At 39.6% G+C, this 27,930-nt stretch overlaps 1 protein-coding gene and 1 pseudogene across 4 annotated transcripts in view; both read left to right on the forward strand.

The window, feature by feature from the left end:
- Positions 1-23,215, forward strand: part of PTPRZ1 (protein tyrosine phosphatase receptor type Z1) — a 184,461-nt gene extending 161,246 nt beyond the window's left edge. For all 4 annotated transcript variants that reach the window (XM_078440090.2, XM_078440091.2, XM_078440094.2 and 1 more), the window contains 13 exons: positions 899-981; positions 2,505-2,639; positions 3,182-3,316; positions 4,307-4,470; positions 6,336-6,471; positions 7,934-8,080; positions 15,397-15,490; positions 15,772-15,845; positions 17,661-17,789; positions 18,583-18,729; positions 20,015-20,157; positions 20,920-21,055; positions 22,254-23,215. In XM_078440090.2, the coding sequence (XP_078296216.2) occupies positions 899-981; positions 2,505-2,639; positions 3,182-3,316; positions 4,307-4,470; positions 6,336-6,471; positions 7,934-8,080; positions 15,397-15,490; positions 15,772-15,845; positions 17,661-17,789; positions 18,583-18,729; positions 20,015-20,157; positions 20,920-21,055; positions 22,254-22,394 (1,664 nt within the window). In that variant the 3' untranslated portion in view covers positions 22,395-23,215. The remainder of the gene's footprint in view (positions 1-898; positions 982-2,504; positions 2,640-3,181; positions 3,317-4,306; positions 4,471-6,335; positions 6,472-7,933; positions 8,081-15,396; positions 15,491-15,771; positions 15,846-17,660; positions 17,790-18,582; positions 18,730-20,014; positions 20,158-20,919; positions 21,056-22,253) is intronic.
- Positions 23,216-26,108: 2,893 nt separating this feature from the next.
- LOC132679446 (glutaredoxin-1 pseudogene) lies at positions 26,109-27,694 on the forward strand (annotated as a pseudogene).
- The last annotated feature ends 236 nt before the right edge of the window (positions 27,695-27,930 follow it).

Raw genomic sequence — 27,930 nt, forward strand, 5'->3', positions numbered from 1 at the left:
TGTTGTCACAGAAGCATTACAATCAGGATGTCTCTCTAATTGTCATGGTTTGGACTGTATTCACTTCTTCATCCTTGAAAAGAATAAATAAATTCTGCCCCGTGAAACTACCAATTTTCCTGCTAGTAACACTTTGCTTTCTTATTATATCCCTCCTCCAAGTACATATAATCTCCCTGTAGATCCGAAGGTAATCTCAACCTCCTCATTTCAACATATCTTAATTGCCTTAGTACACCATGCATAAGTTACCATAGTTTTCACCCCCTTTAAATAGACAGTGTGGGACCCAGGCACCCTGTTCTCGGGCAGCCATTCTCCTGCCTGGCTGTGCACTAGCAGGTCTTTGAGGTTGTCCCCTTGAAAGAGCTGTTTGCTCTAACCATTCAAAGAAACTTCCTAAGTCCCTTCTCCTTCTCTACCTTCTCTTCCTCCACCAGCCTCCAGTTCAGAGTGCACATGCTGCCTTCCTTCCTTAGCTTTCTAAGACACCCCAACACTCTTCTCTCCCTGTCAACTGTTCACAGCCCCAAGATCCATCTTTGGAAACCATCTAAGATGCCAATGTCGCATTCCAACCATTATGAAAACGTTTATTATCATCCCAAACTAACACAATCTCTGTCTTCAAGTGCCCCCCTCATACTTTGCACCACGCTTGACGCCTGAACATATTCTTTCTATATATCTGTTCTCATCGTCTGCATTAGAAACCTTGTTGAAAGCAGAAGCGCTTGTTATATTTGTCACCTCTGTAATCCGTAAAACCTACTGAAAGTAAATTATATATGCATTGATTTTAATTGTATTTGATGTACCATTATGTAAACATAAATGTCCTTTGTGCTGAAAATTCATCCATGCTATAGTGAAATATTTTCTTTTTTTTTTATTACAGATGATCATAGTAGGGTTAAGCTTGCACAACTTGCTGAGAAAGATGGCAAACTGACTGATTACATCAATGCCAATTATGTTGATGTAAGCATGCTTCAATTGGGACGTTTATGGAGATTATATTAGACCATGAATTTATTACACCACTGTGCTGTACTTATTCTAGTGCTCAATACATGTTATCTGACAGGTAATAAACAATACAAATCAGCAGTAGGACATCCCATAGCTAAAGGATTTCAGATTGAATAACGTTCAAGCCCTATACGTGCTTTCTCTCATAGGTGAGAGAGGTAATTCAGGCTGGAAACGCATGTTCAAGGTAGAATATATATATATATATATGTATGTACATGTATATGTGTATATATATATGTATGTACATGTATATGTGTATATATATATGTATATACATGTATATGTGTGTGTATATATATGTGTATATGTGTGTGTATATATGTGTATGTGTGTGTGTATATATATATATATGTACATGTACACATATATACATACACATTTGGATAGGTTTATAACTCCTTAACTGTGAGGGTCAGGACTAGTGCTTATTTTGAATGTCCCACAGTTCCTAGCACCATATTGTGTAAGGAGCAGGTGATCAATAAATCCTGACTGAGAAGTTCTGAAGGTAATCCTGGCTAAAAGGCAGACATGTGATTACTAAGCTGGTTATCAGCCTTATCATCTCTGGCACTTCTCAGGATACACAGCTATGTGGGGCTTAATTAGCGATCTCCAGGGACCCCAGACCACTGACTGATTTACTGGGTTTTCACTGTGGTCAGTTGAATGTCAAAAGAGCTCAGTTACTTTCCTGACACTGACCTTGCAGTCTAGCTGCCTTCAGGTTTTATGCTGTATGGAACAGTTAATTCAAAGAAGTGAGCACCCCAAAATACAGGGTGTCTTTGTTAGAGGCGGCGCTTCATGCTTCTGGAGGAGGCAATGTGTACGGCAGATCCAATGTGGGCTTTGGAGTTAGAACTGGTTTTGAGTCCCAGCCCTGTCACTGGGTAGCCATGAAAGCTTGGAAAGCCACTTAATGCCCCTGAGCTTCTCCTCATCTCCAGATCAAGGATGACGCTTCCATTATGCATGCAGATTAAGGATGCAGGTTCATGTTCATAAACCGTCTCAGGTAACAGTGGGTGCTCAGTGAAGGATAGCTATTAGTTATTAGCATTGCTTAGTACCGCCAGGGAGAGGGTAGGGAGACAACCAGAGGCTTCCTGACTGCTGTAGACAGCTGGGCCCCAATGCCCGATATGCATTTCAAAGCAGTATACACACAATTCAAGACCAGCATAGTAAATAGATTAATTTAGATTAAATGTACTTGGACTAAAGGTGCAGAGAATAGTGTCTGTGCCAAGGCACAAAGAACTTTCTATATTTTTTAACAAAGATCATAGGTAAATGATTATTATTTTTGCTAGTACTATCGAGTTTTCCAGCATTGCAAGATTACTTTTTATGGTTCTTCTCTTATAGGAAAAAAAATACGCTGACCTTAAAAACTTACATATTGCACAATAAAATGGCATAAAAAGAGCAATTTAGTAAAAAATGTTTGTAATTTGTTTCTTCAGGGTTACAACAGACCAAAAGCTTACATTGCTGCCCAAGGCCCACTGAAATCCACAGCTGAAGATTTCTGGAGAATGATATGGGAGCATAACGTGGAAGTTATCGTCATGATAACAAACCTCGTGGAGAAAGGAAGGGTATGTAGGTAATCTGTGATCTCATCCCCACAATGGTAATCAGAAGTGCTTTAAGTTGCTTTTAATGGGCTCGGCATTAGGAAGCAGGTGAGGTTATGAAGACTGATCAGGATTCCTCTCTAGTTAAAGTTTGACGCCTAAAGGGGAGTTTAACATTTGTAATTAAAGTTTCACTATAAATCAAGCTATCTGCTACTTAAATGCATTCTTCATACTGTGAAAAAAAAAGTAATTGGGGCTCATTGCAAAGCAATGTAGAGCAAAACAGATTTTAATTCACAGGAGCTGGATTCTAACCCCGACTTTGTAGTGACTCAGTTCATCTGGTCTCTGTTTCTTCATCTGAAAGGGGGAAGTTTGGACCAGATCATCTCGTTTCTCAGCTCTGCAATTTTGTCCCTGGTCTCCTCCAAAACTACTCCCCCATCACATAGAAAAGGAAATGTTTGAAAGAACCAGGAAGCCCGTTCCTGTCCCAGTGCCAGACCTCTCCAGATTTCAGGGTAACACTTATATTGAGCGTTTTACTTTCTCTTTTGCAGAGAAAATGTGACCAGTATTGGCCTGCCGATGGCAGTGAAGAGTACGGGAGCTTTCTGGTCACTCAGAAGAGTGTGCAAATGCTTTCCTATTATACTGTGAGAAGTTTTACTGTGAGAAACACAAAGATAAAAAAGGTGAGTCCACAAATGAAGGTCATCATCAATTGAGTGATAGATCTGGTCTTTTTTTAAGTGCGTGGATGGCACAACTCAGGGGAGGCTAAAACTCTCTCTGTATATAATATAACTAAAGGCATTGAGAGTTCTTATCATAACCACACCTCATTCCCAAAGGTTTCTGCTAAGTCTCTAAATGCCATCCAAGGCTTTGGAGCCAGATTGGTCATGGTGCCAGTGGCTGCAGTGGATTTGATGCACAAGGGCAACTTCCTTCCCCATGTGATACCTGCACATGCAACCAGAAATAGGGGAGATCAAAATTTCAGGGGAAGAAAAAAACAGTGATACGTTAATCAGGGTTCTCCAGAAAAATGTGTGTGTGCGTGAGAGAGAGAGAGAGATTAAGAGAGAGAGAGACTTTTTAAGCAATAGACTGCATGCCAGAAATTCAGACAAGGCTTTTATATTTTAGTCTCAAGGAGAATTCCTCCTTCTTCAGGAAACCTCATTCTTTGTTCTTAAGGCCTTCAGTTAATTGGACGGGGTGTACTGACATCAGGGACTGTGATCTGCTTTACTTGAAGTCTACTAATTTAAATGTCAATCACTCCTAAAAAATACCTTGACAACAGGGAGGCACCTGGCTGGCTCAGTCGGCGGAGTATACAGGTCTTGATCTCGGGGTTGTGAGTTCGAGCCCCGTGATAGGTGTGGAGATTACTTTTTAAAAGTCTTGAAAAAAAAATGTCTTGGAAAAAAACACGAACCTTGACAGGAACATCTGGTATGGCTGGTGTTTGACCAAACTACTGTCTACCATAACCTATCCAAGTTAACACATAAAATTAACCATCACAAATGACGATGTATTATATTTTTTTTTTTGCCTCTTTATATACCACCAAAATCAATTTGATATTTAAGGACCCATGTGTGTGCATGTGTGTGTTTCTCTGCATGCACATTCGTGTGTGTTCCTGTTGCAAGCTATCTGAACTCTTCCAGGGCTCCCAGAAAGGAAGACCCAATGGGCGTGTGGTGACACAGTACCACTACACGCAGTGGCCTGACATGGGAGTGCCAGAGTACTCGCTGCCAGTGCTGGCCTTTGTGAGAAAGGCGTCCCACGCCAAGCGCCACGCGGTGGGGCCTGTTGTTGTCCACTGCAGGTGAGTCTCAGGGGTACGTTTCTAAACCCACAGAATGGCTTCTGCTGACAGGGAAGCCGTGGAACAAAGGTTTTGCCAAATTGGAACGCTTTCACAAAGTAAGGGGAGTGAAACTACGTGCCCATTTTCAAAAGTATTGATCATGGGGGAGTGAGTGCACCAGACTCAGATTCTGATTGCTAAATATTTCAAAGCACCAGGTATTTTTATGATGTTTATTATTCTATTTGATTGTTGAATTGGACTTTTAACTTATTAAATGTGTGAGGCAGGAGGAACAGCATTTTGTCATTAAACATTTATTACAACGTAATGTCATGGGATAAAAGTGCTTAAGACTTGGGGCGCCTGGGTGGCTCAGTCAGTTAAGCATCTGACTTTGGCTCAGGTCGTGATCTCACGGTTCGTGAGTTCGAGCCCTGCATGGGGCTCACTGTTGTCAGTGCAGAGCCTGCTTCCGATCTTGTGTCTCCCATCTCTCTGCCCCTCCCCCACTCATCTTCTCCCCCCACCAAAGAAATAAACTTGAAAAAAAAGTGCTTGAGACATAACCACTGTTCTTAGGAGTTAGCAGTCAATTGTAGAGTTATTATGTCAGGTTTATATTAGAGAAACCAAAGCTCATAGAGGGCGAAGAATTTGGCAAAATACTTTTATGTTGCTTTTAAATCGTTTCGAATCAAAATTCTTTTTCTCATTTTCCCAATTTCTATCTATTATATCACAGCAAGGGATTATCAACCCATCGTTACCCAATTACTTTATCTCCAAGACTACGTTCATGAATAGGAAGAATGGTATTTTGAAGAAAGAGAAAAAAATATGTCGGAGATTTTAATCTAATATTTTTCAGTTAAAATAAAATTAACAGTTAACATTTACTGAGTGCTGAATCTGTGCCAAACTTTATGACCACACAAATCAAATTGATTTCTGTCTACGGTGTTTTTCTCAAAGCAGTGTCTGTGCTCTTACCGAAGCAAGTGTTTTCCTTTGATATACAGCTTATCTGACACATTCTAATTACCTACCTCAGGACTTACCCTCAGACAGAGTTTGAGAGACTTATCTTGAGTTTTTTCACCTGTTAGCCTGATGATAAGCTGAGAGAAACAGGAAAATGGAAGAAAAAGAGCTCTGAAGGTCAGGGATTGTTTCTTAGCAAATGGAGAAGGACCAGGGTATTGTACAGAGCAGGTGCTAATTTTCCACTCTAGTTCTTTCTACTCGTCGCAGCATTTGAAAAGAATCCCTGCCTATGAATTCTGTCCCTCCTGTAGAGGCTTTGAAGAAGTCCATAGATAATGGCCCTTTAGAAATGACTGAAGTTATGCTTTAGTCCTCATGATCTCGCTGAAATGGTATTTTCAGCAGAAAGCCTTATCACATTCTTTTTCTGATTAATATGAAAACCTTTACAAACATGTCTACCTGGCAATACAGACCCCAAGACCTTTTATTTTCAGGGTTGGGTGAAGCCGATGCTTTCAGTTTTCTCAGATTAAATGTCTAGTTGCTATGCTCTGATACATAATGTTTTCATTGTATAATATATAATGAGGAATAAATATAATTATTGAAAATTTAAAAAATCTCTAAGTAAATAAATAAATAATCTCCAACAGAAATAGGTTATTTTACAGTTCGACCTACGGCCAAAAATAAAAAGTAAACTACTTGTTCTTTGAAGCATCATGCTTAACAACTAAACTGTTTACCCTTTTGGATTGCTGAACTGTTTATTATGTGGCTCAGTGGCTTGGGGAAGAAAATTATTTTAATTTGCAAGACAGCCAGGAGTGACCTATCTTCAAATTATGTTTCGCGCTTAACATTGAAATGGTTCTTTTTTGTGCTCTCTTCAGTGCTGGAGTTGGAAGAACAGGCACATACATTGTGCTAGACAGTATGTTGCAGCAAATTCAACAGGAAGGAACTGTCAACATATTCGGCTTCTTAAAACACATTCGTTCACAAAGAAATTATTTGGTGCAGACTGAGGTATGAGAAAAAAGGATACTTTCTGTTCTTGGTGCTCTCCCCCTCCCCCACCAAAAAGGATACTTTGATTTATCTAAGGGTTGGAAATGTCCCTAAAATGCTAAAGTTGGATGGACCTGACCTTGTTTTACCAGGTTGATGAGTCTCATAGGGCTCCCATATTAAAGTGCTACCAACTGGCTGGCTTAAAAAATAGAACCTTAATGCCTCGTAGTTCTGGAGGGTGAAAGCCCAGAGTCAAGGTGTTCGCAGGGCCATGCTTCCTCCAGAACTTCTAGGGGAGGATCTTCCCTTGTCTGAGTTTCTGGTAGCCCGTGTGTTGCTTGGATGAAGCAGCCTTACTTCGATATCTACCTCCGTCTTCACATGGCTGGCTTTTCTGTCTCTGTGTCCAAATTTCTTTTTTTGGAAGAACAATAGTCACTACCTCATCTTAACTAATTACATCTACGATGACCTTATTTACAAATACAGTCACCTTCTGAGGTACTGGGGGGTTAGGGCTTCGACATATCTTTTTGGGGGACACAATTCAAGCCATAACACCAGATAATGGCATTGTATGTCATAGGTGGACCAGGTACATTTTGTCTGTTTTGTGACCAAATAGGGAATATCTTTGGAATGACACTGATGGCGGAGAAGATTAAAAAAAAAAAAAAAGAAAGAAAAGCGGATCAGGCAGTGCCCATCCCTCTAGCAAACACCTCAAGTTTTTCCTGCATAGAGTGAATAAATGCATTCATTGTCATAATTTTTTTATTTTCATATTTTAAAAGTATGAGTTCTGCTCAAATGATAGCCTTTTTTAAGTCCATATAGTTTATCATAGATAGTTTACATGACACAGGACAAAGTCTGCATATCTGTATATTTTCCCCTATTTCGAAATAAAAATGAATTGAAGTTGGAAACTATGGATGGCAGCTCGAGAGCAATCAAAGGCAAATTGCCCTGTGGGCGAAAATCAAACTAAACCAAACTTCACTCCATGAAGGGAATGACACACTAGTCAGATTAGACCAAGAAAGAGTTGCATACAGGAAACAGAAGACAAAACTGTACATAAAATTGTGCTAAGTTACATATGACTGCTGAAAGGAGAATGGGAATGGACAGCAGAAGGCGACCAGGAGGAGGATAAATGTCAGGAAAGTCCTCATGCAAAATATGGAGGAGGGTCACAGGTTTGAAGGAAGGGCAGAGAGAGCATTGCTTTGCCTCCTTCCCACAAATGTCAATACCAGAAGTAACAGGAGGGACGAGAAGAGTCGTGTTCTCTCTTGACTGCCTCCTCTCCTACGTCTGATTTCCTGCAGGACGAGTAAGCAATCTTTTGTGGGTCCATTCCCACCATTGTGTAAAACTTTTTTTGTCTGTCAGGGAAAAAAAATTATTTTCGTATTTAGGTACATGTAAAGAAAACCTGAAGTAATGTTCCTCATTGTCACTGTTTTGCCAGGAACAGTATGTTTTCATTCATGATGCTTTGGTTGAGGCCATACTTAGTAAAGAGACTGAGGTGCCAGACAGCCACATTCATGCCTATGTCAATGCGCTCCTCATTCCTGGACCAACAGGCAAAACGAAGCTAGAGAAACAATTCAAGGTGAGTCCTCTTAGACGTTACCACGCAATTCAGTGTCCCTGCATCTTTTTGTCTGAGTTGACAAGGCCATGTGGACGGGTTCAGAGCACGGTTGGCACAGTGGCTGTATATTATTCTTCAGAGTGGGCGGCAAAGCTACGTGGTAAGTTTCAAGGAGAATCTTAATTTTGAGAGCAAGAAGAAAAGTTCTCAGGAACTCTAGATTAACGTTCACAAGTGTAAACTTGGTCCAAGAAGGAGGGCACAGAGCATAACAGAAGGGACAGGCAGACCTCATCATACAAACTTCGTAAGTGCTCTTTTTCTTTTGAAAGAACCAGACCACTTAACAAGGAGTGCTCCGGCTCAGGCTGTTCATGCTATTCTTTGGAAAAATCTGTCTCACTTGAAGCCCCTGGACTAGAGAAGAGGCCACACCAGAACAATAGCTCTTCAACCCCAGTTCCTCCCACCCACCTTGTCATGAAGCAGTGAGCTAGAGCAGGGAGTATGTTTTGTTCAATATCATACCTTCTACAATCCTAGTTCTCTGACTTCCAGAAATCAGCCAGCAAAGAATTCAGAAAACAGTTGTTACTGGACCTTCTAGCTGTGTAAGGGGGATTTGCACAGTTTTGACTTTCCCACAGGATGGAGGCTGGTTATTTGCTCCACCTTATTCCTATACTAACCTCTTACTTCCCAGGATTCCTAGAGAAACAGGGCCAATTTCTGAAGGAGGAATATCTAGGAAGAATTTGAGACCCTGGAAGAACCCAGGAGAGTTGACAAATCTTGAGATTGCAGAGTGTTGTTTTTCCTCTTCTCCCCCACACTACAGTTTAAAAGATGTTAGTCTCTAGGGCTTCCTTCTGATTTTCTGTTGTCTCAGTCAGCACCATTTGTACTTTTGGAGAAGAGAAAGATTGGGGTGAATGCTACACTTTGAACCTGCCATCCGGAAGACATAAGTGTTTTTGTGCGGCAGAGCTCATCTGAGCGAAAACAGAACACGTTAGAGAAAGAAAAAGTATGCAATTTGCCTTCTACAAATGAATAATAAAGGAGTATAAAACATCAGCATTAAGTTGTTAGGATAGCTTTATTCTAAATTTAAAAATATGTAAATACTACCCATTTTCAACATAATTCTGATTTAAGTATGACTTACCCCTACACAACCGCGTAAAAGAATTGATACGGCTTACACTGGATAACCCAGGATCAAAAGAGAAATATCAATTATGAGGCCAGAATCTTATTTAATTGGGGAGACATTTGATTCTGTTTCCTGTTAACACACTACCGGGGAGGTAAAAAAGTATGTGTGTTTATGTGTGTGTGTGTGCACTGTTCTATAAGACATTAGTCATTCAAGTTTATCTGTAGAAACAATTCCTTGAGATAAATTACATGGCATTTATTTGTGACTATCTGCAGAAAAGGAAAACACTAACTGAAAAAGATATCTGCACTCTTAGGTTCATTGCAGCATTATTTACAGTAGCTGAGATATGGAAACAAGTTAAGTGTCCATTGATGGATGAATAGATGGGAAAATGTAGTATATATATTCAATGGAATATTGTTCATCCATAAAACAGAATGGCAAATCTTGCCATTTGCAACAACATGGATAGACCTTAAGGGCATTATGGCAATTGAAGTAAGTCAGAAATAACTCAGTGAAATAAGTCAGACAAAGAAAGACAAATACCATATGGTATCACTTACATGAAGAAATAAAAAAAAAAATCACAGATACAGAGAATAGATTGATGGTTGCCAGAGGCAGAGGGTAGGGGGTGGGTGAAATGGGTGAAGAAGATCAAAATGTACTAACTTCCAGTTATAAAATAAATAAGGCATAGAGATATAATCTACAGCATGGCGACTATAGTTAATAATACTGTACTGCATATTTGAAAGTTGCTAAGAGAGTAGATATTAAAAGTTCTCGTCATTAGAAAAAAAATTCATAACTATGTATGGTGAGGGATGTTACGTCCACTTACTGTGGTGATTATTTTGCAATGTATACAGGTATCAAATCATTAAGACATATACCTGAAATTAATATAATGTTGTATGTCAGTCATACCTCATTTTAAAAAGAAAACAAATATTTATCAAACACCTGCCACATACCAGGCCTTTTGTGTTTGATACTAGGATACAAACATGAATTTTTTCAAAAAATCACACCCAGGTCCTGCCCTTGTGACACTTGCTCTTGCTCTTGATCTAGTGAGATATACAGGCAAGAAAACAGTTACAAAACAGGGGGAAAGTGCCATCACACAGGTGAAACGGGTGCTGTAGGATGCAACTCTTCAGGGAAGAATTGCACAGGATATAGTGAAGGGTTGCATACGGGACTCGGTGAGTTATTGGACATTGCAGTGAGGAGAGAAAAAGACAAGCATTAACTACCCGCATTCTAACTTGAGCACTGGGAGGATGAGATATTGTTCACTGAGACTGAAAAGCGCATGTTTGTTGGGTGTGGTGGGGAAGGGATGGTGATTTGTTCGGAGCCAACCTAATTTTAGGAACTCAGGAGGTGTAGTGTAAACAGGCATAGTGGGCAGTTGAATACTCAGTGGGAAGCACAAAGGAGAGGTCCGGCTTAGAGAAAGGATTTGGGAACAATCAGCATAGAGATGGCTACGTGAAGCCTTAGAATTGGACAAGACAGCCAAGAAAGCTTGGGAAAGGGTTTTTAAGAAAAATTATAACTAACCAATGAATGGACAGCCCGCAAAAGAAAGGGAAGAAGTAGGCATTGGAGTGTAGGAGAAAATTGGTCACAGTGGGAATATAATAGACTCTGAAGGAAATAACATTTTGAGGAGGAAATGGACAAAGGTTGGCAAATGCCATTGACAAATCAGTTGTGATGAGGACAGAGCATGCCATTGGACTGAGCCATAAAAGCTACTTCAGGGAAGGATAGCACTGAAGCCAGACTCTAGGAAGGTAAGGAGACATTGTGTGTGAGGAATTAAAGACCATATTTAGATAACTCTAAAGATTTTTGACTCTGAAGAGAATGATAATGATAGCTAGAAGGAAATTTGAAGTTAGAAAGTAAGAATTTTTTTTGGTTAATTTTTTTGTTTTGTTTTGTTTTTTATGTTTTAATGAGAGGCATCTGAGTTTGTTTAAAAACTAATGAAAAGTGAGGTGCCTGGGTGCCTGGCTGGCTCCATTGATAGAGCATGTGACTCTTGGGTTGTGAGTTCGAGCCCCATATTGGGAATAGAGTTGACTTAAAAAAATAAATAGGGGCTCCTGGATGGCTCAGTTGGTTGGGCATCCGACTCTTGATTTCGGCGCAGGTCACCATCTCCCAGTGAGTGTGAGCCCAGCATCAGGCTCTGCACTGACAGCGAGGAGACTGTTTGGGATTCTCTCTCCCTCTCTTTCTGTCCCTCTCCCACTTGTCAATGTTCTCCCTCTCTCCCTCTCTCTTTCTCTCTCTCTCTCTCAAAAATAAACATTTAAAAAATAGTTTATTTAAAAGACACTAATGAAAAGAGATGTATGGTGGGAGTGGTGGGGAGAGGGAGGAGAGAACAGACTTTTAGAGGGAGAGGAAATCCTGAGAAGAGGCAAAGAGGAATTAGGGGCCAAACGCAGGGACACCTGAGTGGGTGTGTATAGCAGTAAGTGTGTGGGCTTCAAGGCTGCAGACTGAAGGGATACTCTGGCTTCTATTCCCTCTGTGATACAGGAGGTGAGTGTGTGGTGTGTGTGTGTGTGTGTGTGTGCACACGCGCATGGGCATGGGGTGTGTGCGCGTGGGCACAGGGTGTGTGTGTGTGTGCGCGTGTGCATGGGGTGTGTGTGTGTGTGTGTGTTTGTACACACATTCTAGGATAAAGACGTTAAATATCCAATGGAGGGGGAAGAGTTAATTTCAAAGAATCTATACAGTACTAACCATATTCTCAGAATCTAATACATGAAAATTGGAAGTTGAAATGAAAACTTGGCCCTAAAAATATCCCAATACTTGAACAATAAAAATTCTCTTTTACATAATTGATAATAATATGAAAGAGGAAATTATAAAATCTTTAGAATTAAAGGTCAACAGAAGGACTCCATAGCACAGCTTGTAGGAAACAACTGAAGTTGTATCTAGAAAGAAATTTATAATCTTAAATATATTCATTTGAGAATAAATAAAAATAAAAACAAATGAAATAGGCATATCATGTTAAAATTAGAAGAAAAGCATGGTACACCCAAAGAGGGAGACAGAAATATTTTCAGAAAGTTACAGCTTTCTTAAATTAAATAGATGGTTAAAGTGATTAAATAGAAACAGATGAAACAAAACCAAATGCAGGTTCTATCAAAGACTAATAAGACAAATAAACCTGTGGCCAGATTGGTAAGAAAAGGAGAGGCTTTGCACTAATATTAAGGTGAAAAATAGGGATATATTTATAAATAGTTTAGAACTGTTTTTCTAAACTTAAAAAGCATACTGTGAACATATTTGTGACAATACATTTGAAATCCTACATGAAAGAAAATATTTTTAAATATTTATTAATTTTTGAGAGAAAGAGAGCACATAAGCAGGGGAGAGGCAGAGAGAGAGGGAGACAGAGCAAGTTCCATGCAGTCAGCACAGAGCCTGACACAAGGCTCAAACTTAAGAACCATGAGACCATGACCTGAGCCAAAATCAAGAGTTGGATGCTAAATGACTAAGCCACCCGGATGCCCCGAAAGAAATATTTTTTAAGAAAAAGTAAGCAAAATACACTCACAGAGAAACGCAAAATCCAACTAGACCAAGAACCATTAATTAAATTGTATCAGTTGCCAGAAATCTCACCTCCAAAATAAAATCAGAACTGGAAGAATTACCAAACTTCTAAGGAACAGAAAATTCCAAACTCTGTGATAAAATATCTAGGTAGAAAGCAAACCCAACTATTTTACTGTGTTAGCAATTGTAACTTTGCTACCAAAACTGTCTAAGGAGAGTACAAGTAAAGAAATATACAGACCAGTTTCACTTATGAACTTAAACACTGAAATCCTGTTTAAAATAGCAGCAACTCAAATCCAGCGGCGTGGTTTTTAAAAAAATATTGTGACCAATTAGGATTCATAGAGTTTGTTCTAGTGATGATTTAACAGTAGAAAATATGAACAGATATAGTTATGAGAATTGTATGGCCCTCTCAAAAGATGTAGAAAAGGCAGTAAATAAAATTCAGTACTATTCATAACAAAAACTATCAGTAAATTAAAACTAGAGGGAAGCTTTCTTCATCTTAGGCTACATTATAAATGTCATATACAAAATTTTAACTTGGAAATTTTCATAGTAGGTTTAAGAAAAAACAAAAAATGCCAACTGTTGACACTGTTAGTCAACACTGTACTGGAAATCAAGTCAAACAAAAAAAAAATGTTTAGAAATAGAAAAGAATCTGCAGATGATACACTTGTCTATATAGAAAATCAAGAGAAACAAAATAAGATATCTCTTATTAGAACTCAACTCTTATTACAGTTCAACAAGTATATATAAAAATCAATAGCGTCATAACTCATTAGCTGTGAGTTGTTAGAAGAGATATTAGAAGAAAAAGGGAGTTCAACAATAAACAGAAGCAAAAACTCCAGGGTCTCAAAAATAAACTTAACAAAAGGTACAATGAATGCATAGAGAAAAAATTATAAAACTGAATTGAAGAGCCTAGAATTAGACCCAACAAATATAGATAAAATTTTCATGAATGGAAATAATTCTGAAGATGTCGATTCTCCGAAATTAAGTATAAAAATCAGTGTGGTACCAATCAAATTCCCAGCAGGATTTTCATGGTAAATTAAGAACTGAACTTAAAATTAACATTTAGAGAAGTAAAGAACAAAGACATCCAAAGCACTACTAAAAAAAAAGAACAAAATAGAAATGTGTTGGACAGTATATAGAAGACAAACAGATATGATAATTAATGCTGAAAAACAGACAAATCAGCTAGAGGAACCATGTCTTTGTGGAAATGGTTATATGATAGATATGACAAATCAGTGAGGGGAGGACAGACTAACCAATAAGTGATATTGGGACAATTTCCATGTGGAAACAAGTAAAACTGGGTTCTTTACACACCTTAAACACTAAAATTATTCAAGATGGATTAGGTACTTAAAAGGTGAAAGCAAGGTTCTGTAACTATTACAAGAAAATGTTAGCAATGTATATTTTGAAGGCATCAGTGTAGAAAAGGACTTCTTAAAAACATAATTGGCAGAAATCTTAAAGAAAAAATTAATTAATTGGCTATAAATGTCCGTGTGATTAAAGACAACAAAGACAGGGGCGCCTGGGTGGCTCAGTCGGTTAAGCGGCCGACTTCAGCTCAGGTCATGATCTCGCGGTCCATGAGTTCAAGTCCCGCGTCAGGCTCTGTGCTGACAGCTCAGAGCCTGGAGCCTGTTTCAGATTCTGTGTCTCCCTCTCTCTGACCCTCCCCCATTCATGCTCTGTCTCTCCCTGTCTCAAAAATAAATAAACGTTAAAAAAAATTTTCTTTAAAAGACAACAAAGACATTAGCAAATTTTTAAACAGATTATAGACTTAAATTCAAGACATCAAGCCCCCTAAAAATTAATAAATGACAGTGAAGTATAAATATAAAAAGGCAATCATCAAAAAAGAAATTTAAATGGCTAATGAATGCTAAAATTCACAATCACACAGTAATCAAGGAAATGCAAATCAAAAGCATGGTTTATCACTTCTATAAGACTGTCAAAAAATAATGCTGATGACTCCTAATTCCATGTGTATGCATTAAGTAATATACAAGAGAGAGTCATTGCTACAAAGTTTAGAAAAGCAAAATATTAGAAATAATCCTAACATTCACTAGTTGGGGGAATAGATAAATAACAAATAGATTATTCATGTAATGCAGTACTAAAAAAATGAATGAAATCCAACCATATACATAAATATGTACACACACACATACACATATCATGCAATTTACCCCAACTGCACCGTGAAATGTAAGTGGAGGACATAGTGTATGCTTATGAGGGAAACCCTAGGGAAGATCCTCCCAGTGCTGAATGTCAAACTAAGGGGAATTCTCTGCTTCTTCGAGCTTCCCTGGTGTAGAACACAGATGTGCCAGGGAGTTAGGTCAAGGAATTTTTGGAAAACAAGTCAGATATATGTATATTCAGTATCTTATCTTGATTTCTTGGTTGGGTCGTGTGTGTGTGTGTGTGTTTGAGTACTTGGATGACTTAAATGAAATAATCTATATTTTTCTTCGACTCCCTTTCTCAGCTCCTGAGTCAATCGAATATACAACAGAGTGACTATTCTACAGCCCTAAAGCACTGTAACAGGGAAAAGAACAGAACATCTTCCATCATCCCTGGTAGGTTATGTTGAATCATGAAAAAAAAATGACAATATTTGTACATCTTGGAATGAATGAATTCACTCAGTATTTTTCTAATCATGCCTGATAATTTACTTGTTAAAAAGGACTCTTAAATCCTGAAGTCCATCTAAAAAATGCGAAATACATAGGAAAACTAGCTTACAGATCAAAGTCACTCAACTTGGGACATGCAGCTGTGTTTTACAATGTGGGGGTGGAGGGAAGGGTATAGAGTTGTGAGCATGGTGGTTCATGATGAGTGTTTTGTGTTCCAGTGGAGAGATCAAGGGTTGGCATTTCATCTCTGAGTGGGGAAGGCACAGACTACATCAATGCCTCCTATATCATGGTAAGTCGAGAAGTCACTGGAGAAACTACCTACGAGTTTGTGCTTCCAGAATCAAAACCAAAACGGGCTTCCTGAAGCAGTGGCTGTGGCACCACTGGTGGGTGGATCTAATCGAATGACTGCAGACCACAACCCCCAAGCAGCAAAGAGAATAACAGCATCCCTTGATGTTTTGATGTGTGCTGGGACTGGAGATCCCTCAAGCAAGACAAATTAGTAAATAAATGCAGGAACCAAACTTACCATTCAGACTTATGAGAAGATACACAATATACGCTGGGCCAACTAAGAGGCTCCATTGCATTTACCCTGAACAGACCCAGAACATTCCAGACTCTGGAAAGCCCATCTCACTGACTTTACTACTCCAGGTTTGCAACAGTGTTCACCCTGTGGACTGGGCTCATTTACAGACCCAGGTTTCTAAAGACATAATCTTCTCCTTCTGTGTTTAGATCTTCTGTGAGAAAGGGGAGAGTGTTTCTGGGTAGCCATTGCATGGCCCTCGTTTCCATTTCAGGTCTATCACTCATAGAGCTTGGCTTCACATGAAAAGGTGGTAATTCCCATGCCAAAATCACTGTTTCGTTTATCCAGCAAAGAAAATATTGCAAGATATCCATGCAGGAAACAGGGAGATGTGTTGTGGTAGCATCTAAATACATGCTGCACTTCCCATGAGCCTGTGGGGAATAGGAACAGGATCTGAGAGACCCCAGAGCAGAGGAGGATAAACGAGCCATGATTTTAATAAGCAACACCATGGAAATCGTGACCAATCCAGAGGACCCAGCTTCTGGGTTTCTGCAGCAAAATCTGCAAGGTGCCTCTCTGATTCCTCCCTGATAGAGGAAGCCAGGGTGTCTGCACACCAAGGGTGTTCTGTTGTCAGTGGGTGCGAATTTAACACTTTGCCATTGGGACTTAAAGAAAGTGAGAAATATAAAATCTCCTCCGAATGTCCATTCTATCCAGTGTAGGAGACATGGTCCACATGCCATTTTGGGAAGCCTGCTCCTAGAGATGATAGCTGTGTAGACTTGGGCACAACACTTTTTGGATTTTAATGCTTTTTTAAAGTTTATTTATTTATTTTGAGAGAGAATGAGAGAGAAAGAGAGAGAATGAGAGGGGGAGGGGCAGAGAATGAGGGAGAAAGAGAATCCCAAGCAGTCTCTGTACTGCCAGCTCAGTGCCCAAAAGGGGGCTTGATCCCACAAACTGTGAGATCATGACCTGAGCCTAAATCAAGAGTCAGACACGTAACCAACTGAGCCACCCAGGTGCCCCACAACACTTAACTTCTTAAGCCTCAGTTTAACCACCTACAAAATGGGGATCACAGTTCCTATCACATAGTACTTCATGAGACATGAGAGACTTAAGGGGAAGAAGAGGCTACTCCTGGGGCACCTGGATGGCTCAATTGGTTAAGCATCCAACTTCTGCTTGGGTCATGATCTCACAGTTTGTGAGCTCTAGCCCCACTTCAGGTGAGCTCGAACCCCACTCCAGCCTCCGCACTCTCTCTCCCTCTCTCTCCCTCACTCACGCTCTCTCATAAATAAATAAATAAATAAATAAATAAATAAATAAATAAATAATTTTTTTAAAAAAGAAAGAAAATGCTACTCCCGTGCCTGGTGTATGGAAAGTGCTCTCTAAACAGCAACTAAAATAATCACCTTGTGATTTACAAATGCAATCTAAAAGCAAAAAGACTGCCTTGACTTAAGGCCCATTAACTTATAAATGTACTTTGAGCGTTTAAAGTCATGTGCCAGGGCTCTTTGTGTCTTCTGTTTGCTTTTGTAGGGTTACTATCAGAGCAATGAATTCATCATCACCCAGCATCCTCTTCTTCATACCATCAAGGATTTCTGGCGTATGATATGGGACCATAATGCCCAGCTGGTAGTTATGCTTCCTGATGGTCAAAACATGGTAAGTCTCCCCCATCACGTCACTTTTGGTACTTGCCTTACAGGGGAAATAGCAAGTCATGTCAGCCGGAAGTCCAAGCAAACAAACAAACAATTTTTTTTCAACTAATAAACTACTATCACTCGTTGGCTACTGGTCTGCTATTGTCTACTATTGGGCCTGGTTTGGTGATGCCACCTCCCAGGTCTGAGATTGCTGAACGACAGTTTTAAATAAAAATAAGTTAAAATTCATTTAAATTTAAGTATTCTGTGATACTGGTTATGAAAAATTAGAACTGCAATCATGAATGAAGTCAGTCCCTATGCTTCTGTTTACATTTTTAAAAGTAAAACTTGTTAGGATATTTGGAGAGTCCTTCAGTTTAAGGAGATCTATATAAAACCCGAAATAAAGGCCTATTTTATTTAGATTTTGCACATATATGTAACTTGGAGATTTATTTCTTATCTGTAAAGGTAGACTGGCCATTCCAAATGACACTGGAAATTGCTGAGCTCTTAAAATCACTTGAATCTTTTCTACTCAGTTATCATTTATAGAAGCAACAACTTACCATTGTTACTGATGAGCTAAGAGCAAAACAACAAAGCAATAGTTTGGTTTCTTAAGTGTGATACTTTATTCTGCACACCAAACTTGTTTAAGGCTCAACATTTTAAGAGTAAATTTTGAGATCCAAAGAAAACTTTGAGTTGAATTTTCTGTGTCAACCAGTTAACTTCATTTCACAGTCTGACTTAGTAAACATTTGATTAAAATCTAGACTCTTCCTTGGTATTTAATCCTCCAGGCAGAAGATGAATTTGTTTACTGGCCGAATAAAGATGAGCCTATAAACTGTGAGAGTTTTAAGGTCACTCTTATGGCTGAAGAACACAAATGTCTGTCTAATGAAGAAAAACTTATAATTCAGGATTTTATTCTAGAAGCTACACAGGTATGGACATAATTGAAATGACAAACTTTTCATCTTAAGTACATGCTTTGTTAAATATATGCTGGTTTAAGGATCTTCCCTAGAAATAAAACAAAGGAACCTAATTTCTTACAAATTAGGACAGATTGCCCAAATAATCAATTTTACCTTACTTGTCACTTTCATTTTTAAAATCCTATAGAATCATTAAACACCAATCGCCACTAAACTGCACCGTCCACACTCAGAGAATCAAAGATTTCTCTCTTCACTCCAGAGTAGTTCTGATAGACCTTAAATTGAAAATAAATTCAGTAAAAAAATAATTTCATTAATCCAAATTCTCCTGTTTTAAGGTAAGTTTTTACCTTGAATTCTTCTAAGTAAAATAGGAAAAATATTATCTACCAAAATGAGCTTACCGCTGTCTACCAAGAGATGAAGTGTTACAAGTGAAGAAGTGCTTTGAAAATTGTGCAGTACAATGAAGTAGGATTGTTTTACTAATTCTTGGTTATTTATAAGGTACCAATCTGAATTCTCTGCCAAGAATTATTTATGTAATTACAGTACAGAATTTACTGTACAACTACGGTAAAATGCTAAAAGATACTAATAATGAGCAAGGCACGTGAGAGACAGAGCACCTTCCCGATCAGAAAAAGGTTAAACCATGTTTTCGATGGTCTCAATGTTGCACTTCACTGTAGTCTAATTCTGGAACAGGTGAACCATGTAAATTTCAGGTTCTGCTGCTTATTTTTAAATGTAGCATTTTATTGACTACACTTTGGGAAGCTGGAGGTTTAGGGATGTAAAGTCACACAGCCCAGTTGGCCACTTGCACAAGAACCAAGAGTGGGGCTGGAGCGGAACCTACGTCTCCACCCGCCCAGCCCTGCTTGCCAGCATTTCCCCATCGGGTCACGTAATTCCACTCAGTTATTCCCAAGTAATACTGGGATTTGAAGAAGTCTATGTTATTTTTAAAACAAATTTTAGCACTGAAGATTTCTTTTTGCATTAAGTTTCCTGGCACAGACACATCTTTGGTACATGGTTTTGAAGTTTGAATACCATATTAAACCTACAACTAAGACATTTTTAGAATGAAAAAGAGATTATATCTACAGTGAGAAATGAGGCATCACAGCAATTTCTTCCCTCTGAGATGGAAGACGGGCTATAGTGCATGGGACTCGGTTTTATCACCTTCCTGTATTCCTGATTCCCCCAGTTACTCCACTCATAATGAACTGTCACCAATGGGACTCTTTTTAAAATACTGGTTTTTCTCTTCGTATAGGATGATTATGTACTTGAAGTGAGGCATTTTCAGTGCCCCAAATGGCCAAATCCAGACAGCCCTATTAGTAAAACGTTTGAACTTATAAGTGTTATCAAAGAGGAAGCTGCCAACAGGGATGGACCTGTGATTGTTCATGACGAGTAAGTTCCTCTCTTTAAACGGTTTCGTGCCTGAGCATTCTCCGGGTGGGCATATGTTTCTTTTGTCTTTGTACTAACCTAATGCTGTGGACCAATTGTAGCGACTCAGCCAGGGTAGATGATCTGCTTCCTATAACCAAGGTTAACACAATTAGATTTTTTCGCTTCTCTTCGAGCTCATGTTGAAGGCAAAAAATGGGTACGTGATCACAAGAATTTGCTCTTGCATTGTGTGCTAAGAACACTTTGTGTGATGAGTCAGTGTTTTGGCACTTGAATTTTTACAGGTGCTCACCAGAGAGACATTTCTTAGTTATTGACACCCTAGATAGGATGAAAATCGATACAGTCTTTATTAATCAGAAATAGGAACCTATACAATAAATCGCTATAGGCTCCTGTTATGAACAAATAAAAAATGCATATGCTGGAATTATATGTTATATATATATGTTGTATATGATACATATGATATATGTGATAACTTGTCAGATCATTTTGATTGATTGCCAGCCCCTTCCAGAGTGTAAAAATAACAAATGAATAAGCAAACATTAAATTTCTATAACGTATCCCATTACTAATATCATAAATACTTGCTAATGTTTCAAATTAAACGGTAGTTCTCTGCACGATGAAGAGAGACATTTCGTTAAAAATTTCCGTGTTCCCACTACAAAGTTGTTAAGGCCATGTGCTTTGTGAGTTCCAAATGTGAACGTTCGATGCATCTGAATGGAGTCTTTGTCCCTTTGCTTCAAGGCATGGAGGAGTGACCGCAGGAACTTTCTGTGCTCTGACAACCCTTATGCACCAACTAGAAAAGGAAAACTCCATGGATGTTTACCAGGTAGCCAAGATGATCAATTTGATGAGGCCAGGAGTCTTTGCTGACATTGTAAGTAATAGAACAGTGAACTAAACTTTCACCATTAGAGTACTGCTTACTTCCCAGAGGCTGCCAAAATCATTTTATCATGTATCAAAAGAGGCCACCTTGACTGATAACATTTCCATGTGGTGTTCAAGCTGGATTACGAGTTACTCAGTCCACAATCCATAGAACTGGAATAATAAACAATAAACATTCAAAGTTTATCTTCTGGAAAATTAAATGTATAAAATTAAATTTCACATGTGTCTTTTTGCAAGATTTATTGTAATTCTGAAAAATACCCTCAAAAGCACCAACTAATCTGAACTCTCTATTTTTCCGTGTCTCTACTTTGAGACCGTAGCAAGGCCCATGCTCACCTTTGCTCAAAGCAAGGCGTGGGGCCAGTCAGGCTGCTAGAGTGTAAAGACTACTTGGTAAACAGTGGGTCTTGTAAAAAGGATTCTGCGTGAGCCCGAGCTGACAGTGCAGTCCTTTCTGGGACCTCTCCATAGAGAGAGAAGCCCAGTGGATTTCATGACAAGTGGAAAAAGGAGAATAAGTGGCTTACAGGTGCCTTGTACCAAAGGATTACATACAAGTTGATAAATCGGTAACAGTAACCTGTCACATCATTTTCTGATTCCATGACATAGATAAACAAGAATGGAGTGCTGGGACACCTAGGTGGCTCAGTTGGCTAAGCGTCCAACTCTTGATTTTGGCTCAGGTCACGAACATACAGTTTGTGAGTTCGAGCCCCATGTCAGACTCTGTGCTGACAGTGCGGAGCCTACTTGGAGCTCTCTCTCTCCCTCTCTCTCTGCCCCTCCCCCACTCGCTCTCTCTGTCTCTGTTTCTCTCTCTCTCTCTCTCTCTCTCACTCACTCTCTCCCCAAATAAATAGATAAATAAACCTAAAAAATTAAAAAAAAAAAAAGAATGGAGTGCTTACCACTGGCAAAAGTTTGTTGGCCAATTTTCTAGGTCAGTTGAAATTGACCTAGGTCAATTGAACGTTAACTACTTGAAAAGCTACTTTAAATTTCCTCAGAAACAGATATGAATATAGATTGTGTACCTCCACTGAGTTTAACAGACCATTTAACACAATGCCCTTCCGCGAACAGTGTCAACGCGTGACTGAAAATTTCCCTTCATGTTACAAACGTGCATCTTCACGGAGCTTCCTGTTTACGATCTCCCCTTCTCTATTCTCCAGGAGCAGTATCAGTTTCTCTACAAAGCTGTCCTCAGTCTTGTGAGCACGAGGCAGGAAGAGAATCCATCCACCTCTCTGGACAGTAATGGCGCGGCATTGCCCGATGGAAATATAGCCGAGAGCTTGGAGTCTTTAGTGTAGCGCAGAAAGGGGCGAGGGGAATCCGTATGGAGCATTTTTTGCCTCTTCCTGAAGCTAGACAGGAAAGTCATTTCAGTTCTTCTGTTATCTGTTCACTTTCCATCACCTGACAGTAATTTTCATGACATAGGATCCTGCTGCCAAATTTACATCATTAACAACGTGTGCCTTTTTGCAAAACTTCTTGTAATTCACTTATTGTGTCTAAACTAAAATGATTGGATTTTACAGTATTTCTAAGAATGGAATTGTGGGTTTTTTTTTCATATTTTAACAGGAAATTTGAATTTATAGATATTAGGAATTCCCAACTACAGAAAACATGTTTGTTCTTAGTGTCAAATTTTTAGCCATATTTGTAGCAGTCATCAGATTTGCTAGAAATATAACTTTTAATATAGTAGATTGTAAATAAAACACTCCATTCCCTATGATATTCAATGTTTCACAACTGCAGTATTCACCTAAAGTAGAAATAATCTGGTACTTACTGTAAATACTGCTCTAGTGTCTCCATGGACCAAATTTATATTTATAATTGTAGATTTTTATATTTTACTACTGAGTCAGTTTTCTAGTTCTGTGTAATGGTTTAGTTTAATGATGTAATTCATTATCTGGTCTTACCCTACGAGTCTTCTGATATTCTTCCATGTCATCTCAGTAATTAACTCTGTTTTAGCATGTAACTTTAACTTTTATGGAAAATAGAGATACGTTTGTTTTGAAAGATGTTTTTATGAGAATAACACCTTACCCAACATCGTTTCATTGGTTTTTATCCAAGGCATTGCAAAAATAAATATAAATATTGCTATCAACGTGCATTTGTTTGGGGAGTGCTGTGCCGGGGCACGTGTAGCAGAAACTTGTGGGCACGGGTCCACAATGATGATGGAAGTGAAGAAAGGTTGATGGGACGGAGCAGCATATAGAGCTGTGAGTCCCAATCTGTGCATCGAGACACATAGGGAACTCACAGAATTTAAAGTTTTGAGAACATAGCAACAGTACTCATACTGCACAACTACTGTTACTGACTTCCTGGACCTAACGACCGTGTACCAAGAAACGTCGGGGGACTTTGACTTAGAAACAAGCTGGGACTGGGGGCGCCTGGGTGGCTCGGTCGGTTAAGCGTCTGACTTCGGCTCAGGTCAGGATCTCGCAGTTTGTGAGTTCGAGCCCCGCGTCGGGCTCCGTGCTGACAGCTTGGAGCCTGGAGCCTGCTTCAAATTCTGTGTCTCCCTCCAGAGGCCCCTCTCCTACTTGCACGCTGTCTCTCTCTCTCTCTCTCAAAAATAAATAAACATTAAAAATTAAATTTAAAAAGAATCAATCTGGGGCTTAGAAGCGGCAGATTTGCCAGTCGGGGACTGGTTTGGAAGCCAGGTGGATTGATAGACAAAGCTCAGGAGCTCTTAAGCCCCGGGGTCCTATGTCAAGGCACATTGTCAGGATCCAAGAGCTGTGTGGAGCTGCAGTGCAGGAAAACAGAACCAGCCTGGGTGACGGGCCGTCCCCTGCCTCAGCCAGGAGTGTTTTGTAGCACTGCCTGATGAGGAGGGCACTAATCCCCAAGAATGCCCACATCAGGGGCCCGAGCGGGAGGCCAGGAAAAGTTTCATTTAAACCAGGGCTCTCAGAATGTGGTTCCCAGACCAGCAGTATCAGCAAAACCCGGGAACTTGTTAGAAATGCCAATCCTTGAATCCCATCCCAGACCTACCGTATCAGCAACTCTGAGATGAAGCTCTACAATCTAATCCAGGCCAGAGCTTGAGAACCATTGCTCTGTCGCAACGATTCAGGGAGCCTCCAGTTTCCTTAAGCACTATCGGGAAATGTGTGCCAAACCCTTAAAATAGAACCAAAATTAGCTTTCCGCTTAAGGCAACACTCATGAGGAAATGTGAAATAGGAAAAAGGTCAACAGATGATGGTCACAAATCCCAAGATGTTGGTAAGCACTGCTTTACCAGGCACAACACAAATTACTGTGTTTCTTTCTCACCCTCCCTGGGAGGAAAGCCACAAGGCTAACTTTGCTTGGTTGCTTCTCTAACCTTATCTCCTAGTCCTCTGTTTTATGTTCTTTCCCTCATAACCCACAATGTTTCATCGTAAATTGCTCCGAACCAAGAGTATACATGTCACCTTAATAATTTTGTCTGGTTTTCCCTTGGCCTTTGTCCCAAGAACAAACACCCGTTTGGGGGGGATATGGATTTTTTTTTCTGGCCTTCATGGTTATTTACCAGTGAGGAGCCTTGCAGAATCTCTTCCAAAGGCAAGTACTTATGAAGCAATATGTGTGGTAATTCAACATTTCATAGACAAATTCTAATAAATATACCAGAACTATAAGGTCCATCATAGTTGTAGTGTGATACTCCCTGAAAATTTATAGCAGCTCCTTCTTCACATATAATTAATACAAACATTTCATACATACATATTCTCATTATTATGGCAAAGAAATCTTAATTTTTGTATTTCTGATCTGAAACTCCCTAATTCATTAGCATCTAAAATGACTTAGAGGACTTGGAAAATAAGATCTCTTTATAAGCAGATATAATTTTACATATTTTATTAGAATTGAATCCCACTTGCAAACAGCACATAGAATCAGAAGTGCTGATCATGTATTGGATTAAAATGAACTTTTTAAGGAAAATTGGAAAATGTACATATTTGTCAAAGCACATTTGTTTTTATTAGTATAAACCCCAAATGAATAGCATTCACTCGCTGATTGCAAAATATTCTCATACATTAGAAGGCCCCTCATCACTAGTACAATATTGGTATGTTAGAGCAGGTGGTATTAAATATTAAAGCATATAAATGACATGTATTATACAACTTCTAAGAATCTAAACATCCTTGGAATTAAATTAGAATTCACAAGGTTTGTTTTTTTTTTTTAGAGTAATCACTTTTATAACTTAAAACAAGATAAAGGGAGTGGGAGTAAGAAAGGCTGTGGGTGTGAATTTGAAACTTCTCATTGCGGACACAATACATTCTGCTCAGTCCATCCATGGTGACACATTCTAAGCAGGCCACGAGACTGACCTTTGAAAAACTTTCCAAATATGCTAATTTGCAATGCTTTCCTCCTCAACTCTGGATGTGCCATTCAGCATCTCTCTCAGATTCTTAGGATCTTGCTTCAGCCCTAGAGGAGGTGCCTCAGTTCTGAATTATCCACATAGAGAAATGAACAGATGCAAGAAATGTCTGCCTTGCGCTCACTTGTTTAATGAAGCCATGCACTAGAAACTATTGTGTGAAGGCTCCTAGTGAGGAATATTAATTTTTTTTAACGTTTATCTTTGAGAGACAGAGACAGAGCATGAGTGGGGGAGGGGAGAAGGAGACACAGAATCTGCAGCAGGCTCCAGGCTCTGAGCTGTCAGCACAGAGCCCGACACAGGGCTCAAACTCATGAGCTGAAATCATGACCTGAGCCAAAGTCGGACACTCAACCGACTGAGCCACCCAGGCACCCCTCCTAGTGAGGAATATTAAATTAGAAAAGTCTCTCATAAGGGCACCTGGGTGGCTCAGTTGGTTAAGCATCTGATTCTCAATTTCAGCTCAGGTCATGATCTCAGGGTCATCAGATCAAGCCCCACATCAGGCTCCACATTAAGCATAGAGTTCGGTTGAGATTCTCTCTCTCTCTCTCTCTCTCTCTCTCTCTCCTTCTCTCAAAATAAAACAAAATCTTTAAAGAAAAATAAAATAGGATTCCTCCCCAGGAGGCAGCTGTCAGCATGGTTGAAGAGTTTGTGAACTGCAAAATCTAGCCTGGGAAGGTGGTTGTGTTCACCAAGCCCTCCTGCCCCTACTGCACGAGGACCCAAGAGCTTCTCAGCCAATTGCCCTTCAAACAAGAGGTTTTGGAGTTTGTTGCTATCATAGCCACCAGTGACACTAGCAAGATTCAAGGTTATTTGCAACAGCTCACAGGAGCCAGAACAGTTCCTCAGATCTTTATCCGTAAAGATTGTTTAGGGGGATGCACTGACCTAATGGAAATGCATCAGGGTGGGGAGCTGTTGAAGCAGCTAAAACAGATTGGAGCTCTACAGTAATTATAGGGCAGAACCCAGGATGATATCCCCCTTGAAAGCTGGATGGCATTTCAAATGAGGACCACTCTTTCTGGTGGATGGATCTGGGGCTAACAGCCACAGCAACTGTTTACTTAAAATTCTGAAATGTGCTCACCAAAAAAAAGGGGGGGGGGTGGATTTTGGGGCAAAAACAGCTTTTCCTTCTTTTGACTCAGTATTGAAAGGGGACTAACTTGCCCCAAACTATAGGTCTGAGAAAGTTGATAGACATCTTGGATTTCTTCTCCATTGGCCCTTTGGGTTCCAAAGGACCATGACAAGTTATGGCTTAGGATTCAACCAATGACCCAAAAGACATTTTTTCTCTTTGGCACATGTCTCTTACTGTTCTCCATATGCTAGGACCCCTCTACCTCTAAGCCAGTGTTTCTCAACCAATATTATCCCAAACCCCGTAGGATGAATCTATAACTGGTTCCTGCTATTGCCTGAAAGTTTCTCCGTTGAGTTTGACTTGATAGATTTTGCATTACAAAAACAATAGGTATTTTGAGTGTGCTTTTTCAAGCTCTATGTGTCTCCCCAGTCGTTATCCCCATCCCACCCTATCCTGTCTTGGGAATCACTGCTCTGAATCCATGTTCTTAATCTTGACAACTCACAGATCTCACAAGACATGTTCAACAATACTGTGAAGGGTCTTAAGGACCCAACTTGGGAAATGCCACATGAAAAGTTAAGCACGATTGCTCTTCTCTTGGTGCCACAGGGATCAGAGGTCTCAGTAGAGCAGCTGCAATAATGGGGCTCCTCCTTCCCTAAGATGGTCATCCAGGCAAACCTGAAGAAGAGGATATTAACTTGTTTAGATTATGAACAGAAGTCAAATGCAACATTTATAATATTACCACAGAAAACTTGCAAACCCCTTCCCCAACAGTATGTCCGTGAAAGGGGCCAAATTTGAGAAACATGGTCCTAAATGATTGTCTCTCCCTCCTTTTTTCCTTCCACTCCGTGAAAACTTAAGAGTTCCTTCCTGTTAAGTTTGATCTAGAACTCCAATATTAAGTTAATTTCCTTCTGCAGTCCCTAGTGGGAATGGTTAATTACTTTTCTAATAAATGCCCAGAGATGACAGTGAAAAAATAAATGAGTAAACAAACAAGCAAATAAAGAAATAAATACCATAAAATAGATTTCTTTTAAAAAAAAGAAAATTCTGGGGCGCCTGGGTGGCTCAGTCGGTTAAGCGTCCGACTTCAGCTGAGGTCACGATCTCACGATCCAGGAGTTCGAGCCCCGCGTCGGGTTCTGGGCTGATGGCTCAGAGCCTGGAGCCTGCTTCCGATTCTGTGTCTTCCTCTCTCTCTGCCCCTCCCCCATTCATGCTCTGTCTCTCTCTGTCTCAAAAATAAATAAACGTTAAAAAAAATTAAAAAAAAAAG

The sequence above is a fragment of the Panthera onca genome, chromosome A2 (genome assembly GCF_046562875.1).
Source record: "Panthera onca isolate mPanOnc1 chromosome A2, mPanOnc1 haplotype 2, whole genome shotgun sequence".
Taxonomy (NCBI): Eukaryota; Metazoa; Chordata; class Mammalia; order Carnivora; family Felidae; genus Panthera; species Panthera onca.